A 16,064-nucleotide genomic window follows, 5' to 3' on the forward strand; every position below is an offset into this window, starting at 1 on the left:
AAAACCATTCATATCCTCCTGAGACCCAAGGAAAAAAGTGTCCTTCAATTGTAGGTTATTTGTCTTTGGGGGGAAATAAGACATCTTCCAATTTAGATTTTTTCAAATGTATTTTTATTTTTAATTTCACAGCATGTCCTCTTTAGTGTACAACAGGAATAAATATGTTTCCTTACATCAGTGAAAAGATAGATGCAAAAACAAAATGTCCACTGCAATGGACATAAATGAATGGGTGGGGTCTCAGGAGGATATTAGTGTACATTATAAATTAAATATGCATTCAATTTATTATACCTCTGATGAGGTGTTAGCAGAGGTGGGTCTGGGGCCCCACTCACTTTGGGGCTCCTGCCCCGCTCAGATGTTTTAAAAACTAAACAAATGCTAGTCAGTCAGATTGTAACTAGCTAGCTGGTTAGCAGAATGTGCTGGTCATTCTTGAGGTGGTATTACAGATGACCTTTGACCTTCGAGCCGTGTCAGTCAGGCAGATGTGTCACGGTTTTTCTCTCTTGGGGGGGGGGGTTTGTCACCTGATCAGACTCCGGTATTTCATTAAAATGCAGCATTGTTCATTCATGAGTCCTAACACATGTCATGTTATTCATTCTTTATTCATTTATATCCTATTTTTACAAAGGAAGCATGAAATATTGTTGAGTAAGATTCAGAAGGCTTTTGAAAAGTGCCGGATACTTTGAATCCACACAAAAGTGCCTGTTTGCCGGGTTTCTCTGCCGAGCCCGGTTCAGAGCTGAGGATGCGCTTCGCACCTTTCTGTTTTGTTAATATTCTGTATTAATAAAAAGGCCACTAATGATAATGCCTTTGTCTAAAAATCTTTCCACCCCAAGGGGGTGTGTGCCAAGTCCCTCATTACGGACTAATTGAGTGGGCTGGAAAAAACTCATGTTTTTTTTTTTCAGCTTGATGTCAACTAAAACAAATCTTTTGTTCGCGAATCCAGCTCCTTAATCACCAGGCTGTCCCCCCCCCCCAGATTTCCTATTCCCTGCTGAAGGACCGCAGCGGAGACCACCGCTTCTTCCGCATCGATCCGGAGACGGGCTCCATCTATACGGAGGTGGTGTTTGATCGCGAGACCAAGGGCTCCTACTTGCTGGAGGTGAAGTCGACAGATGGGTGGGAATCGGCCAGACCGGGGAGGCACGGCCAGCCCAACTCTGGTGAGTGTCAGTCTCGGGTGAGACAAGGGGGCCCAGTGGGCATTCACACCCAAAACTCACCCATAAATTTATTTAGTAGATGATGCTTTATCTAAAGCGACATGTAGATTTTGAGAGATACCATGGTGGAGTAACTGGGGTTAAGGACCTCGCTTAAAGGTCCATTGGTGACATCACTCTGCCGACCCTGAGCACTGAGCATTGAACCAGCGACCTTCTAAGCACAGACACTGTGTCCTAACTTGCCAAGTCCAGTATATGAGCTGACAACCTTCTGAGGACAGGCACAGCATCTTAACCTGCTGAGCCACATGTTGCCCCCAAACATAGAGCCTTTTGGAACAAAATGCAGGTGTACATACCAACCCATAGAAAATCTCACCAGATCATACAGCTTCCTACAGACAGCAGACACATTGATCTTGATATTTCTCACCCAACTTTTTGACACCAGCAGGTCCCCTCCGAACAGAAATACAACTGGATGGTTTTATCATCCTGGTAGAAAAAGGTTTTACTTCGCCATGCTAAGTGAAAATGAGAAGGCAGCCTGAGGAGATTCATTTTTCATACCAGCGGTCCTGGATTATTAAAAGAGCTATCCAGGCTAATTCATTCGTTGTGGTATTTTTGACAGTGTAAATACTGTTCAAATATTAAAGGTGAAATGAAAAATAATGTGAATTCTCGACTAGGCAGAAGGTGCTATCAATGTTAGATGAAGGTAAACAGGGACATTTCAGAGTTGCATTGGAGCTGGAAGTGTGCCCCCCCCCCCACCCCCTTGCTCACATCAGTACTGCATGCATGGGCTGTGCCTGTCACCTAGCTCAGCCTGGGTGAACCAGAAGAAAACTAGGAAGCGCAGGAACATGTACTGTAGAAGATCAACTAAAGAAAAGAAAAAATCTCTTGCCAGTGAAGAAAATGGGCTTGTAAATACCATGAAATGAGAATCATTACTGTTTTCACAAGGCCCTGGACCGTCAAGGAGGGGTATATGCAGGGGCGGGGCCACTAGGACACTGGCCCCAGCTAAAAGCTGATTGGCCCTGGGAGTGCCCTTTCTCATGACAGTAAAAATTATATTATTGAGTAATAATAAGGTTGGCTACTTTGTATGGATTATGACCTTTCTTGTGCCCCCCCACCTTAAATGATCCTAAACTTGCCCCTGCGGTCAGGTAATTGTTCTTTTTTCTGTCGGGTTGTGCTCAAAGTTTAGATGATTGCGTTTAGCCCTGTGGCAACATTAGTGGAGCATTAGTGGAGCCCCCTGTACAACCAACTGAAATGATTTCTGTCACCTTGCAAAGTGTATTACAGATGATGTTGCTTTTGATATCTGTATCAAATGGCGCATATTTAATCACGGTGATGCCCCTAAGTCATCCCACCAATCCCCCACCCCCCACCGGGAAGGATTCTATCACATCTGTCTTCTGGCGTCTTCAGAAACAAAACCACGAGGATGAGCTGGCTCCGGGTGACAGAATAAGAGCAACTGGATTTCCGTTTTAATCTCCCATTTATCATTTCCACAGACACGGCGTACGTGCGCATTTTCATCAGCGACGTCAATGATAACAAGCCCGTCTTCACGCAGAGTGTCTACGAAGTCAGCGCTGATGAGGACGCTGATGTCGGCTTCGCTGTTGTCACTGTCAGCGCCCACGACGACGATGAAGGTCTGCAAGGGTGGGGGGTGCAGGCACATGTCCCTTGAGGTCGGTACCACCAGCCTGTCAGTCTAGACGGGAGAGTAAAGTGGTCAGACAGTATGCCAAGGACTGCAGCCAAGTACTGTAGGATGGCAAGTGGTCTGCTGACCTGGGGGCTTATGCAGACTGAGGGGAACCAGTCTCTGGGGGAGGAAGCAGCTACCGCCAACGGAAGGGTGCCAGTGATCTTCAGAGACAGGAAGGTGGGGACAGGAAGTATGGGGAACCTAGGGACGCAAAAGGCAGGGACAGGAAGGCAGGGAAGGGGACCTGGGGACACAAAGGCAGGGACAGGAAGGCAGGGATGGGAACCTGGGGACACAGAGGCAGGGATGGGAACCTAGGGACTCAGGCAGGGACAGGAAGGCAGGGATGGGAACCTGGGGACTCAGAGGCAGGGACAGGAAGGCAGGGATGGGAACCTGGGGACCCAAAGGCAGGGATGGGAACCTGGGGACTCAGAGGCAGGGACAGGAAGGCAGGGATGGGAACCTGGGGACCCAAAGGCAGGGATGGGAAGGCAGAGAAAGAAGTGTTCTGTCTAAAGGCACTGAGAGAATCCAGAAGGCCATGGGGATTGAGGTGGTATCACATGCATCATCGCGTCCGGCAGCCGCAGCGTAAACCTTAGCTGGGGTGACAATCTAGTTCACTTTTCCTGTAAACAAATGTGTTTTTGTGAGAACAGCGCTGGCAGCGTACCCTCGGAGATCCACTCGGTGGCAGTCGGCCGCTGGAAGGACTGCCTCCAGGATCTGTGTGCCAATAGACATGATAGTGCCTATTCCTGTGTTCCTCTTGGGCCAGGGGATTCTGACGAAGTAGGCAGTGTGGGCGCCCGGGGATGGGGTTTTGCGTGGTCAGAGGGCATTTCTAACATTGTTTGTTTGTGTTCCCACTGCTTAGCTGCTACCAGGAGAATCTGGGAACAGGAAGTGCAGCATTCCGCATTAACGCGAGGGCCATGATGGGGCACGATTATACTGTCATGCTTCTCTTTGTTTCTCCCTTATGGAGCAAGTCTTTAATGCTTTGAGAGATTTGTTGCCGTCATTCAGTTTTGGTGTCACTCTGAAGGTTTTATGTATTTATCTTTGCTTGTCGCTCGACTGAAGTAATCTTTCAGAGGATAAAGTCATTCTGTGCTTGTTTGGATTACATGTTCAAGCGTACCTAAAATGAGCAAACATTACTTTCACTATTACAAGCAGTGCTTAAAGTAGGAAAATCAGGTGCCAGTACTCCCTTTGTTATTCAGTTCTGGCAGATTATGAGAGGTACCGGTACACAAGAAACACCTAAGTACTGGTGCTTTTGTACTTGTGAATACTGGCCCACTTCAAGTACTGACTACTCTTATTACTATTACTGTTACTTTTATAATGTGACATAATTATAAAATGCCTCGGGCCTATGGAAATGTGTGTGGTGGGGTCTCCTTACTGCCGTGCCACAGGGGCCAATGCCAAGCTCCGCTACCAGATCACCTCAGGAAACATGGGCGGCGTCTTCGACGTGGAGCCCGAGGTGGGCACCATCTTCGTGGCCCAGCGGCTGGATTATGAACAGGTTCGGAAGTACCGGCTGCGGCTTCTGGCCTCCGACGGCAAGTGGGAGGACTACTCCATGGTGGTAGTCAATGTGGTCAACAAGAACGATGAGGCCCCCGTCTTCTCAGTGAACGAGTACTACGGCAGTGTGACAGAGGAGTTGGACGGCTCGCCCGTCTTCGTGCTGCAGGTGCATCTGACTGGCTGCCAATTAACAGACTAAATCAATTTGAAATCTGAAAATAACTTCAGAAGCGCAAGGGGGAGGCTGGGTTATATTATGCATTTGAATCTATTACTTTTTATGTCTTCTTGAACCATTGTCTGTTGGTTCTGGTAGCTCAATGGGGTAAGACTGATGCTTCCGGTTTCATGGTCACCTTACTTTGGGACAGTGTTTTTGGCCAAGTTGTTTGAGTTGGTGCCTTTGATCAAAAATCCTTGGGTCGGCAGAGTTCAGTTAATTTTACTGCTCTAGTGGTCAGATTAATAGGCTAAATAATACTAGAATGCTTTTATTGGTGAAATTTAACATTAATTTTAATATTTGCTTATGAGTGGTGAGCATCCAACATTGTCCCTTGAATATGCCTTTGTTCTGGGCAAGATTCTCTACTTTGAAAGAAATGCTGAATTTTGGTTAAAAATATATTTAATAAATACTTCTAGGGAATCAAAACCCATAAGACAAAGTTCTGTTACGCTTATAGTTGTAGAAAATGCAGCCTTTTGTTATCCTCGCTTTCTGCCTGGTAATTAAATTTGACTCCAGAACACAATTATAAATGCTTCATAAGGCTTCTGAGGTGTCAGTGTATTATTTCTCAAGAAAAGATTTTGTTGAAGTTGGGTTAAAAGAACTGACCAGAGGCAGCACTGACTAATCAAAGAGCACCGATCCCTAATTTTAAAAAAAAGTTACCCTCTATTGCGGGAGTGCAGAAAATTTAAAGGAAATATCTTGAGTGTATTCTGTTTGATCTTACAGGTGACGGCGACTGACCCAGATAAAGATGCATCCCAGGAGGCACTGCGCTACTCGCTGCATGGCCAAGGTGCCGACAGCGAATTTGTAATCGATGAGGTGACAGGCAAGATTTATGCCCAGAAGACCTTAAACCGCGAGGATCGAGCCGTGTGGCGCTTTGTGGTGCTGGCCACAGATGAGGGTGGGGAGGGGCTCACAGGATTTACCGACGTCATCATAAATGTTTGGGACATCAACGACAATGCACCCGACTTTACCTGCATGCCTGACAGCTGCCATGGCCAGGTACCAGAAAACTCCCCCCCTAATACTTCTGTCATGGAGATGAGTGCCACAGACCTGGATGATACTGCTGTGGGCCAGAATGCTGTGTTGACCTACAGAATTGTGGGTAATGCCCATGGCGGCCCTGGCTCTGAGCTCTTTTACATCAACCCCAACACAGGCACCATCTACGTGGCACGTGTTGAGTTGGACAGGGAACGGGTGGACAGGTACCACCTAGTGGTGGAGGCCCGAGACGGCGGAGGGATGGTGGGCACGGGCACGGCGACCATTCTTGTTACTGATGTCAACGACCACGCACCTAGGTTCATGGAGAACACCTGCCGGGCCCGTATCTCCGAGAGTAGTGAGGTGGACTCAGCTGTGCTCGAGTTGTCAGCCACGGACGCCGATGTCGGGGAAAACGCCCATGTGACTTTCAGTGTGGTTGCTGGAGACCTGGACCAGAAGTTCTATGTGGTGAGCCGGCGGCAGGAGCGGCGTGCCACACTGCGGCTGAAGAAGAAGCTCGACTACGAGAAGAGCAGCGAGCAGCGCTTCAACATCACGCTCAAGGCGGAGGACCTGGACTTCTTCAGCCTCATCCACTGCATCATTGACGTGGACGACCACAACGACCACGCCCCTGTGTTCATCCCCCACTTTCATCTCCTCCCTCCGCTGCCTGAGGATGTGTTGGTGGGCAGCAGCGTCACCAAGGTCACCGCCAGTGACTCCGATTCAGGTCCAAATCAGGAGATCATGTACAGCATCCTGCCGGATTCAGATCCTTATGGGCAGTTTTCCGTGGATCAGACCGGCCTTATCACCATCGTCAATGCCCTGGACCGGGAATTGGTGGCGCAGCACTGCCTAGTGATTTTGGCCACCGATAAAGGCATCCCGGCACAGACGGGCAGCGCCACAGTCCAGATGAGTCTTCTGGACATCAACGACAACGGGCCGGAGTTTGAGGCAGGCTACGCGCCCATGGTGTGGGAAAACGTGCCCGGCCCCCAGGTTGTGCGCCTGAACCAGAGTTCCACACTGTTGCACGCAGTAGACCGTGATTCTGTGGAGAATGGAGCCCCCTTCTCTTTTGCCGTGCCTCCAGATCACCCTGCCCGCCGCGACTTCCGCCTGCTGGACAACGGCAACAGCACGGCCACAATAACGGCCCTCCACACCTTTGACCGCGAGAGGCAGAAGGAGTTTTACCTGCCCATCATCATGACGGACAGTGGCCGGCCTCCAATGAGTGTTACCCACACGCTAACCATCACCATTGGTGATGAGAATGACCATGCCCACCAGGCGGGAACCAAGGAAGTCTACATCAACAGTCACCAAGGTGAGGTGAAATATCATTTTTGCTCTGGAGTAAAACACTATATTTAGGTATTTGGATTCAGGGAAATACTACCTGAACCACATTTTATGTTCATCCCTTTTGCTCTTGTTTTGGCAATGGGCTTCTTTTAAGATGTCAGTTTAACTGATTACTATTTATTTGCTAAGCAGATTGTTGACATGCAGATGATTCATTTTTTTCTACATTGGCCTAATAACACTGATTACAGTTTGTTCACCAGTTGGCCACCTGTATGTCATGCTCAGTAATAAATACATAACATAATTAGTTTCACTTGATTTCCCCTAAAGCAGAGTCCCAATCTCATGCATAGTATTTCTGTTCCCTTGGGACAGGAAAGATGCCAACAACCATCTTGGGCAAAGTCTATGCTCCAGACCCGGATGACTGGGATAATAAGACTTATACCTTTGAGGGACATGTACCAAAGTAAGATTTGTTTCATTTGTTGTTAAGCTGAAGTTAAATTCACAGGTTATGTGTATTTGTGGTAAAACCTTCTATAGGCATATATTTATCGAGGTTTCAGGAAAGTCCAGCGATATTTGACGATTCTTTTGTTAGTCTTTTGATGCCATATCACTGGATTTGTCAAGGCTTATTAAAATCACTGGGCTGAATCGATTTTTTTTTTAAGATGTACGATATTGTATCTCAGCGTTCGCCAAAGTTTGGGAAGCTGCCACCAGCTGATCAGACAGATCTCGTCTTCTTCTCTCCCTTTGGTCTGTCTCGCAGTTTCTTCATTCTGAACAAAAGGACAGGCTTCCTCATCATCAGGGAGAGCACCCCGCTGGGCAGATACGAGTTCAAGGTGCGGGTGTCGGACGGGGTCTGGCCAGATGTGGTGTCCAGTGTAGCTGTACATGTGAAGGAGCTGAAGGATGAGGCTGTTTACAAGTCAGCCTCACTGCGTCTGGCAGGTAACACCAGCATGAGGAACTTTGCAGCACTTCACCTGAAATATGACATATATGTGCTATTTTATTTATTTATTCCAGTTAATCTAGAATTTTCCCCTGAGATCAGCAAATTTTGTCATATTATTTTGTATTACTTTATCGTGTTTTATAATTTGCATTTGATCCCAATCAAGATAAGCGGTTTGAAGATGGATGGGATGTTATTAGTTTATTATTAATTTTTTTTAGAAGACAGTCATATTTGGAACAGTGTGCATAACATTAATTTGGCCAACGTTGCCCTTGTACACATTTGGGTCCTGGATATTGACAAGTGTCACGTTCATGGTTTGTCAGCCTAGAATCTGGTTAGACATCTGCTGCTTTAATCAATATGCAGCCTAATGCCCCATGGGGAAAAATACCCAGACACTCCAATCTTGCTTGGCAACATGAAGATTAGTATGGGAATAACAGGATCTGGTTTGTGAAGCTCCCTTTTAATGGGCAGTGTGGATATCTAGCTGCATATGGAAGAGTGGCTTTTAATGTAATTATATCCCTATTTGCACTTATATCACTTTGTACAAAAGTGTCTGCTAAATAAAACAAATGTAACATGTTGTAACTTTTTCTTTTCCCTTTTAATAAACTAAATTCTTTTCAATGCTTGTTTGAAGCCATTCACAGTTCCCCTTCCTAAATACTTCCTAAATAACTTTTAAATGTGTGAGGAATTGCTTGTTGAACCTGTGGTGAATGTCATTTAAAGGTGTGCTGCAGTGATAGGGACGAGTGACTGTTTCAGCTTTTATAGAAGTAGCCTTGGTTGTTTTTCAGATTATCCATTTGATTTTGTTTAATCTCAAAATAATTGTGCTCTTGTCAGGAAGACGAAATGTGCGTTGTTGCCTATGGGATTCCTATTGCTTCAGATATGTCATAAGAGGTGCTAACATTCTGTTTAATGTAAATTAATATTTGATTTAAAGAAGAGAAATTGGCAGTTATTGCTACGGGATTTGGATTATTAAAAACAGAGCATGAGGAACTGAGCTACTGCGAAACAGACTCATAAACAGGTCTGCTGTGATTGCGAGCTGTCAGCGTGCCAGGCCTGTTGGGGGCGGGGTTTCTCACATGGTGCTGCTCTCCCATAGAGGGCCCGTTTGTCCACCAGTAAGATCCGTAATGGATATTCCCAGATGCCCCCGTGGCTGATGGCTGCTTGATGGGCATGATGTAATACTGAAGGGAACATAATTTGAATGCACTAATAGGATCATTTGAAAGATAACGTTTGCAAAGGGCATAAAAATGCTAATAAAATTAATGAGATAAGCTATCACTCTTTTTCCGGTTTGGGTCTTCAGGATATTTTAAGAACTATCGACCTGTATCCAAACTTTGTACAGACAATTGGAGTGAAAAAAGACTATTTACCCCAACATTATCTCCGAAAATTATTTATATTTGTTGGTTTTGATTGTAAAATGTTACTTATTTATATTTCTGCATGACAGATTGACAAAAGGAGGAAAAATAGTGATTACAGGACTAATGGTGCTGGAAAAAAAAACAAATCAGGTTTGGGATCATTTCAGAAGGCTTCACTGGACCAGCAAGCACTCATCTCTCTAATCTCCACCCTGACTGCATATAAATGGGAATTATTGCCACGGACCTACCAGGTGTTGAATCCTTGAGTAAATGTATTAATACCCCTTACACCTGAAAAGGGTAGTAATGATGTGAGAATGGGTACACTGCAAATCATTTACTGTAGTGGACACAATGTTTTACTCCAGCCTGACATTAAGAAACTTTTTGTCTGGAAAGATGGATCCCTGCTCTTGTCTCTGGTCCTACAACCTGCACATTATGAGAAGGAATGAGGTAGCGTAATGCTGCTTTGGTCGTTGTCATTTCATCTTGTTTAGTGACCACTTGCCATCCCTCCACCGTGGGGCCAGAGCTAAAGCCCGCTAATCACTATATTACACGCTCTGAGGGGTGTTTGACCATTAGATTGCCGGGTGGCCATTCATTTTGAATCTGAGTCATAAAGATTATGAAACGTTGCCCTAATGTTGCTGTCAGCTGACATGACATTTAAAATCGCATTAGGAGAACAAATGTACAGTGAAATGTAATAAAGGCGGGAAGTTCTACTCCGTGGAGATTAGAGTAAGGCTGTTCTTTGTAGTTGGAGTGAAAATTTATTGATTGGTGAAAAAAAATGTGTTTTTACAGTAAGACCTTGAAAGGCTTTTAAATCCCTGGCTTTCCACGTGGATGCATATGGGCTGGTTTCAGGACTTACACAACTTGAAACTTTTTAAGAAGACAGCATATGGGGTCCTTTCCAAGACAAGGGTCTTTAGAGAAATCACAGGGTAATTGACAACTTGAGCTATTTTTTTTAAATTATTATTATTTCTACCTGGGAACAGATCAGAGCGGAACTGCAAGGTGTATGTAACCTGAACTGGCCTGTAGGGTACAATGTGATAAAACCAGTGCAAATGTATCTTATAATGATGATGATTTTAAAAAAAAGACATGGTTGAGAAGAGATTAATTTGAGCCTTTACGCGAAACCAAACTAGGTTTGTGCATATTGAAAATAATATAAGTTCTTCTTTCCGTATGTTGTGGTACTATGTGTAGAGATGGTTGTTGGTTACTTTAAGTGCCTGTTGCTTTAAGAGTGACCCTAGGGACCTAATCTGAGAGGCTGAATGAACATCACAGTGCAGAGCCTGCAGCCTGTCTACCTCATGTGGAAACAGCCACTCATTATAGTGTACTGGAGAGAACAGGTCCAGTCATAATTACTCATATATACCCAATTACTCATAATTGACTCGCACTTAGATCTGCACTGCTTCATAGGGCAACCATACAGACACTAAGCATGACTATGTCCTTGGCCACAATATGAGCAGTGCTAAGTAGGTCATTACCTCACAGCTATAAAAAAAAGCATTCATTTGTAAATAAGGTTTGTTTGTTAGTAATATGTGCCAACAAATATCTGGTGTGAATGCAATCGCCTGCTTTGAGCTTTCTTTACAAACCAAACACTCTTTCCTGATCCTCTTGTCTAGGAGATTAATGTGCCTGAAAATGAGCACTGCATGGTTTCCTGTTCTGCAGGTATCACCGCTACCGAGTTCATTGACCATCGAGTGGGTGGAAGAAGCCGTTTTGAGATGTTGGGGGACTTCCTGTCTGAGATGCTGTCTGTCAGGCCGGAGAACCTCAACATCTTTAGCTTGACGGAGCCCCGGGTGAGGATGTTGGATGTGCGTGTTGCCATGCAGGGCGCCCCCTTCCTGAGGCCGGAGAAACTGCATGGGTACCTGGCCGCACACAAGCAGAAGGTAAATACCTCTGGCACTATTGTTCTGCTGTTACTAAACAGCAAAACTGTGCTTTTCAGCATGAAACCCTGAACAGCTCAACAGTCTGCACCCTCCCAGTCTAAAACTGGCTCTCTATCTTAATGTCGAAATTTTAATATGTCGCCCATATATCAAGTTTATATGGCTCAATATCCTCCCGAGACCCAAGGAAAAAAGTGTCCTTCAATTGTAGGTTATTTGTCTTTGGAGGAAATATCTTACAATTTAGATTTTTTCGAATGTATTCTTATTTTAATTTCACAGCATGTCCTCTTTAGTGCACAACAAGAATAAATACGTTTCCCAACATCAGTGAAAAAATAAATGCAAAAATACAATGTCCACTACAATGGACATAAATGAATAGGTCGGGTCTCAGGAGGATATTTATATTTCTTTTCATTTTAACTGTGACCAGCGAGAACAATATTCCAGTGTGAGTGTATGACTCCTGTATCACATATGTGAAATTGATCAAATAAAAGATACTTTGACTTTGGACCTCTGTATGACAAAGTCAGCTTATGATTCCATTCTGTACAATTTTTTTGTTCCCTCCTTCACAGTGTCTATCTACAGTATGCAGACCCACCGTCTTTGCTATTAAAGTGACTAATGTTATATATCATCAGTCAGGAAGAGCTCTAACATAACATAAAACAAAGGACAACATTTGAAAAAGTAGAAAATAAATATGTAAGGAAAGAAAAATAAAAATCAGTATTTAAATTAAATTACAGCTAAATTTTAAAAGAAATATGCAAACACTGAACTGCTATGATAAAACCATGTCTGTTGTGCAAATTGTAGTTGTGTTAATGGCATATATGCATTCAATGTCTGTCCAGAGTACAAGTACCTATAGCAGAGGCAGGTCCTGTGTTAGAGATGCTGGGCTAGTATTCAGGCATGCAGTCCACTCACCTCACCTGCCTGAGGGAGTCCCATCAAGGGCCTCCTCCTTACCTCATTTACTCATCCATCGCCCAGGTCCAGCATGTCGAACTCTGCCCTTTAATCAATGCGCCCTTTGATCATTTTCCCTCATTTTCATCAGGCGAGTGAAAAAGCAGGGAGGCAGCAGTGCTGCCATTGCTCAATTATTTTGCCTTTCGCATCAGGATTCTGGGAGTTTCTCTGTAGACGTGTATCAGAGTACACCGTAGCATGTGGTTAGAGTTAAGATGAGAACTTAGGGGATGTGAAGGCGAAGGATATTAATGTCTGGAATTATAATACTTGTAAATATTTGACTGGGTTCGTTCTTGGCCGTCGTGCCTGAACTTTAACTCGCAGATTAGCACTGTATGATTTGGACAGAGCACGCCTGCATGTGTGTGCATGTATATATGCATGGCCAAGCATATATATGTGTACATGGAAGTGTGTGTGCATTTAAATGCACCTACATGACTCTGATGACTTAGGGACTTCAGATTTTTCACCCAATAGGCGTAATAAGGTATCATTATGTGTTGGGAAAGTGTTCAGGGCCCTTGGGACTGAAAGTTCTCTCTTTAGCGTTCTGCAGGAGCTTGGATCGATACCAGAATGTCATTTACCTGTGGAAGATGGGGTGTGTCTGTGAACTTTGACCTACTGCCGTTTCTCCTCCACGTGCACTTCTTGCCTTTGGCAAAGGGGATAATTTCACATGTGCGATGACATTTGAGGGGACAGCAGCCTTGTCTACGCGTATAGACTCTACTTCTCTAACCATTTATAGAGGGAGATGCACGGATGTGATGAGGCGGTAGGCTGGTGGACTGTTTCTGTCACATGATGCCAAAGACCAGAGTTGATCCGTGCATTGTGCCATCGGTCCAGCACACTTAAAGGACAGTCTGAAAATTGAAATATTTGTCACAATCGAAGCGTATTTATAAGACCTACAACAATAGCGAAATCAAAGAGGAGACCTCCCCCCCGCTTTCAGAAAGCTAAGCTCTCAGCTCAGCTTTTTGTCTCGGGTAACAGCGACAAAGGAGAGCAACAAAGAGGCAGTATAAGGCGCATTCAGCTCTCGTTCGCACCGCCGTTTCCCAAAGCGTGTTTTTGTGCCCCTTCTCTGTAATCTCGGCTGCTGTGCACTTGCATCTCAGCAGTTGTTAAGCTGCCTGATTTCTGTAGACACCACTGAGGCACTGTGGTCGCAGCCCCTTGGGGGGTGGTTGGGGGGGGGGGGTTGCATCCTCGCTTTCATCCCCAGCTGAGCTCAACTGATTGTGGTTGATTGCGATCCCATGGCAAACGCCACCAAGTAGATGGAAAACTGGAACACAGTGAGCAGTGAGCGCGTTTTCAAGTTCACGTGGAGTCACTTAAAACTATGGTTTAGTATCGCTGAATCTTTTGGCACTTTTTCATAGAGTGACTGGAGTATGATATTTATTCTGAGCCGTTTGCAAACAAAACCAATGAAACCTGGTTTTTCTTCATAGCACGGTCAACAGAACATGTATTCCGGATTAAGCGGCCTTGTATACACAGAGAGTATTGAAATATCACTGACGAAGACATGCTCAAACATGCTCATGAATACACATGATTCCTGCGTGACTTTCTACTCCACCTCACTTGTCACTATATTTATAATGATTTCTATCTCCATCAACAACAAAATTCAAGTCCAGATGAACGCACTAATAGGATCCTAACTGGAAAGAATCTGTGACCGATGACCAAGGTTTTTCTCTCCAGGGAGGGGGTGGGATTGACACCACACACATAAACACAAAATCCATGATTGCAGTGGAAAAAAAAAAAAACTACATAAACAAACAAACAGATGTTTTGAGGCTGAATGGGGAATTGAAGAGACTATTCGCCTTAGGACTGCCACCTGCCTGGGGTTTCTGGGTAGCAGGCCGAATCAAAACAGAAAACACCAGTTTTATCAGTGATGGCGGGAGGGGCAGGTGGATCTAATCAATACAAATAAACCATCACCTGGTTCTCACTAACTCACACACACACACACACACACACGCTGCAGCAATCATACCTCTCTCCACAATCACCATCAGCAAGTTCTGCCTGCCTGCTATGCTGATGGCAGTAAAAGGACACTTCCCAGCTGAGGTCTTTGTGGCCCAGGGCAGGAGCCGATGAGAAGTGCAGTGACAGCATCCCTGTTCCGCACAATCTGCTGCCGCTCGCCAGAGCTGAGCTCTGCGGATGAGCTTGAGACTTTCAGGCCTCGTCATGGAAAATGTCATTAATCAACCCAAGTCCCTGGTATGCTCTGTTCGGAATGTTTCACCCACTGTTTGGGAATTTTGATTGCTGACACGGATTTTTCAGTTCCTTTGTTAAGAGTGTTTGTGACCCCAACTTGTCTGGTCATTTTACATTTTCCATAGCAGTTATACTTACCTAATGAGGATATTTTTGGAGAAGTTGCCCTACAGAAAAAACTGAATAAGCATTTGAAAGTCCCTCCTTGGATAGTCTAATCCACGTAAAATCTCTACACTGGTATCCTGTGTGAACCTCCTCCCCACACACACACACCTGTATCTTCCAGAAATATGGTCAGCAGATGAAGGCAACAGTAATTTCATGAGCGCGTGATGAATGAATAGATAAAATCCTTGACAAATCATGCAATGTCAGGTACTGTAAATATTAGCCTGCGGGTTCTTGAGTGTGATCGTGTAATTGATTTTTTTTTATGCCATTTTGTGCTTTATGTTAATTTGACAGCTTGTTGTTTTCTGTTATTTGCAGTGTGCTTGTTTACATGTCATAATGTGAAAATGTTTGTGCACGTGTGACCGAATCTCGATGATGGAGGCAGGTGTTGACATGATACCTTTGCCTCTCGTCCCGTGGGAGTACAATTTGTCAATGATTTCACTCTGTTCTGGGCTTAACATATTGACATATTAACATATTGACTTAATTGGCCTGAATGTGGTGATGTTGCATTACTCAGCAGAAAGGAGTAAAATCTTTGTGAGAGCTCTTTTTGAGTGTTCACCTGTTTCCTGGGTAGTGGTCACTTTCTCTGGAAACTTCATACAGTAGAATATTTTCTTCCCTGGGGAAGACGGGAAGTGTTTCTATTTTGTGTTTGAGAAATTGGTGAAATTAGGATGGGAGATAAACAATACTATCTGTTCATTTTCTCTATCTTCCACCTCCTGAGAAAGCAAGATTTGGATGCTGCTTCCCACAGCTCTTACAGACTCTATCAGCCAAATCCATTGTGTGATAAAGACTTGCCATGATTCATGTCTTAATTTAGGATTGCCACTTTCTCACTTCCTCTGATTCTGTCGTTCTTTGTCTCAACTCCCTCCCTTTGTCACCCTCCTCCTCTTGTCTCTCCCTCTCTCTCTTCCCCTTCTCCCTCCCTCTGCACACCCCTTCCTCGCTCCTTCTCTCGTCTCTTCCTCTCTGTCCCTTGTCCCCATCTCCTTGCCGCCACACTCCCCTTCATCCCATCTCCTCTCTCCTCTTCCGTTCTCTGACCGCCATCACCATCTTCTTCCCTCCGCACATCCCTACCTCCCTTTCCACTTTTCTCTCCCTGTCTCCGTACCCATCTCCTTCCCTCTGCACTTCCTCTCTTCTCTTCCTTTCTCTTTCCCATCTCCTTTCTCCCCACACGCCCCTTCCTCCCCCCTCCTCTCATCTCCATCTCCCCCCACGCGCCCCTTCTTCCC

At 44.9% G+C, this 16,064-nt stretch overlaps 1 protein-coding gene across 3 annotated transcripts in view; it reads left to right on the forward strand.

Annotated features, from left to right (window-relative positions):
- The window catches only part of LOC111846097 (neural-cadherin), a 104,843-nt gene that overhangs the window by 56,489 nt on the left and 32,290 nt on the right, over positions 1 to 16,064 (forward strand). For all 3 annotated transcript variants that reach the window (XM_072718199.1, XM_023815969.2, XM_072718200.1), the window contains exons 15-21: positions 1,004 to 1,190; positions 2,735 to 2,878; positions 4,368 to 4,651; positions 5,450 to 7,064; positions 7,421 to 7,514; positions 7,824 to 8,008; positions 11,147 to 11,373. In XM_072718199.1, coding sequence (XP_072574300.1) covers positions 1,004 to 1,190; positions 2,735 to 2,878; positions 4,368 to 4,651; positions 5,450 to 7,064; positions 7,421 to 7,514; positions 7,824 to 8,008; positions 11,147 to 11,373 — 2,736 coding nt within the window. The remainder of the gene's footprint in view (positions 1 to 1,003; positions 1,191 to 2,734; positions 2,879 to 4,367; positions 4,652 to 5,449; positions 7,065 to 7,420; positions 7,515 to 7,823; positions 8,009 to 11,146; positions 11,374 to 16,064) is intronic.

Source organism: Paramormyrops kingsleyae, chromosome 11 (assembly GCF_048594095.1).
Source record: "Paramormyrops kingsleyae isolate MSU_618 chromosome 11, PKINGS_0.4, whole genome shotgun sequence".
NCBI classification, from domain to species: domain Eukaryota; kingdom Metazoa; phylum Chordata; class Actinopteri; order Osteoglossiformes; family Mormyridae; genus Paramormyrops; species Paramormyrops kingsleyae.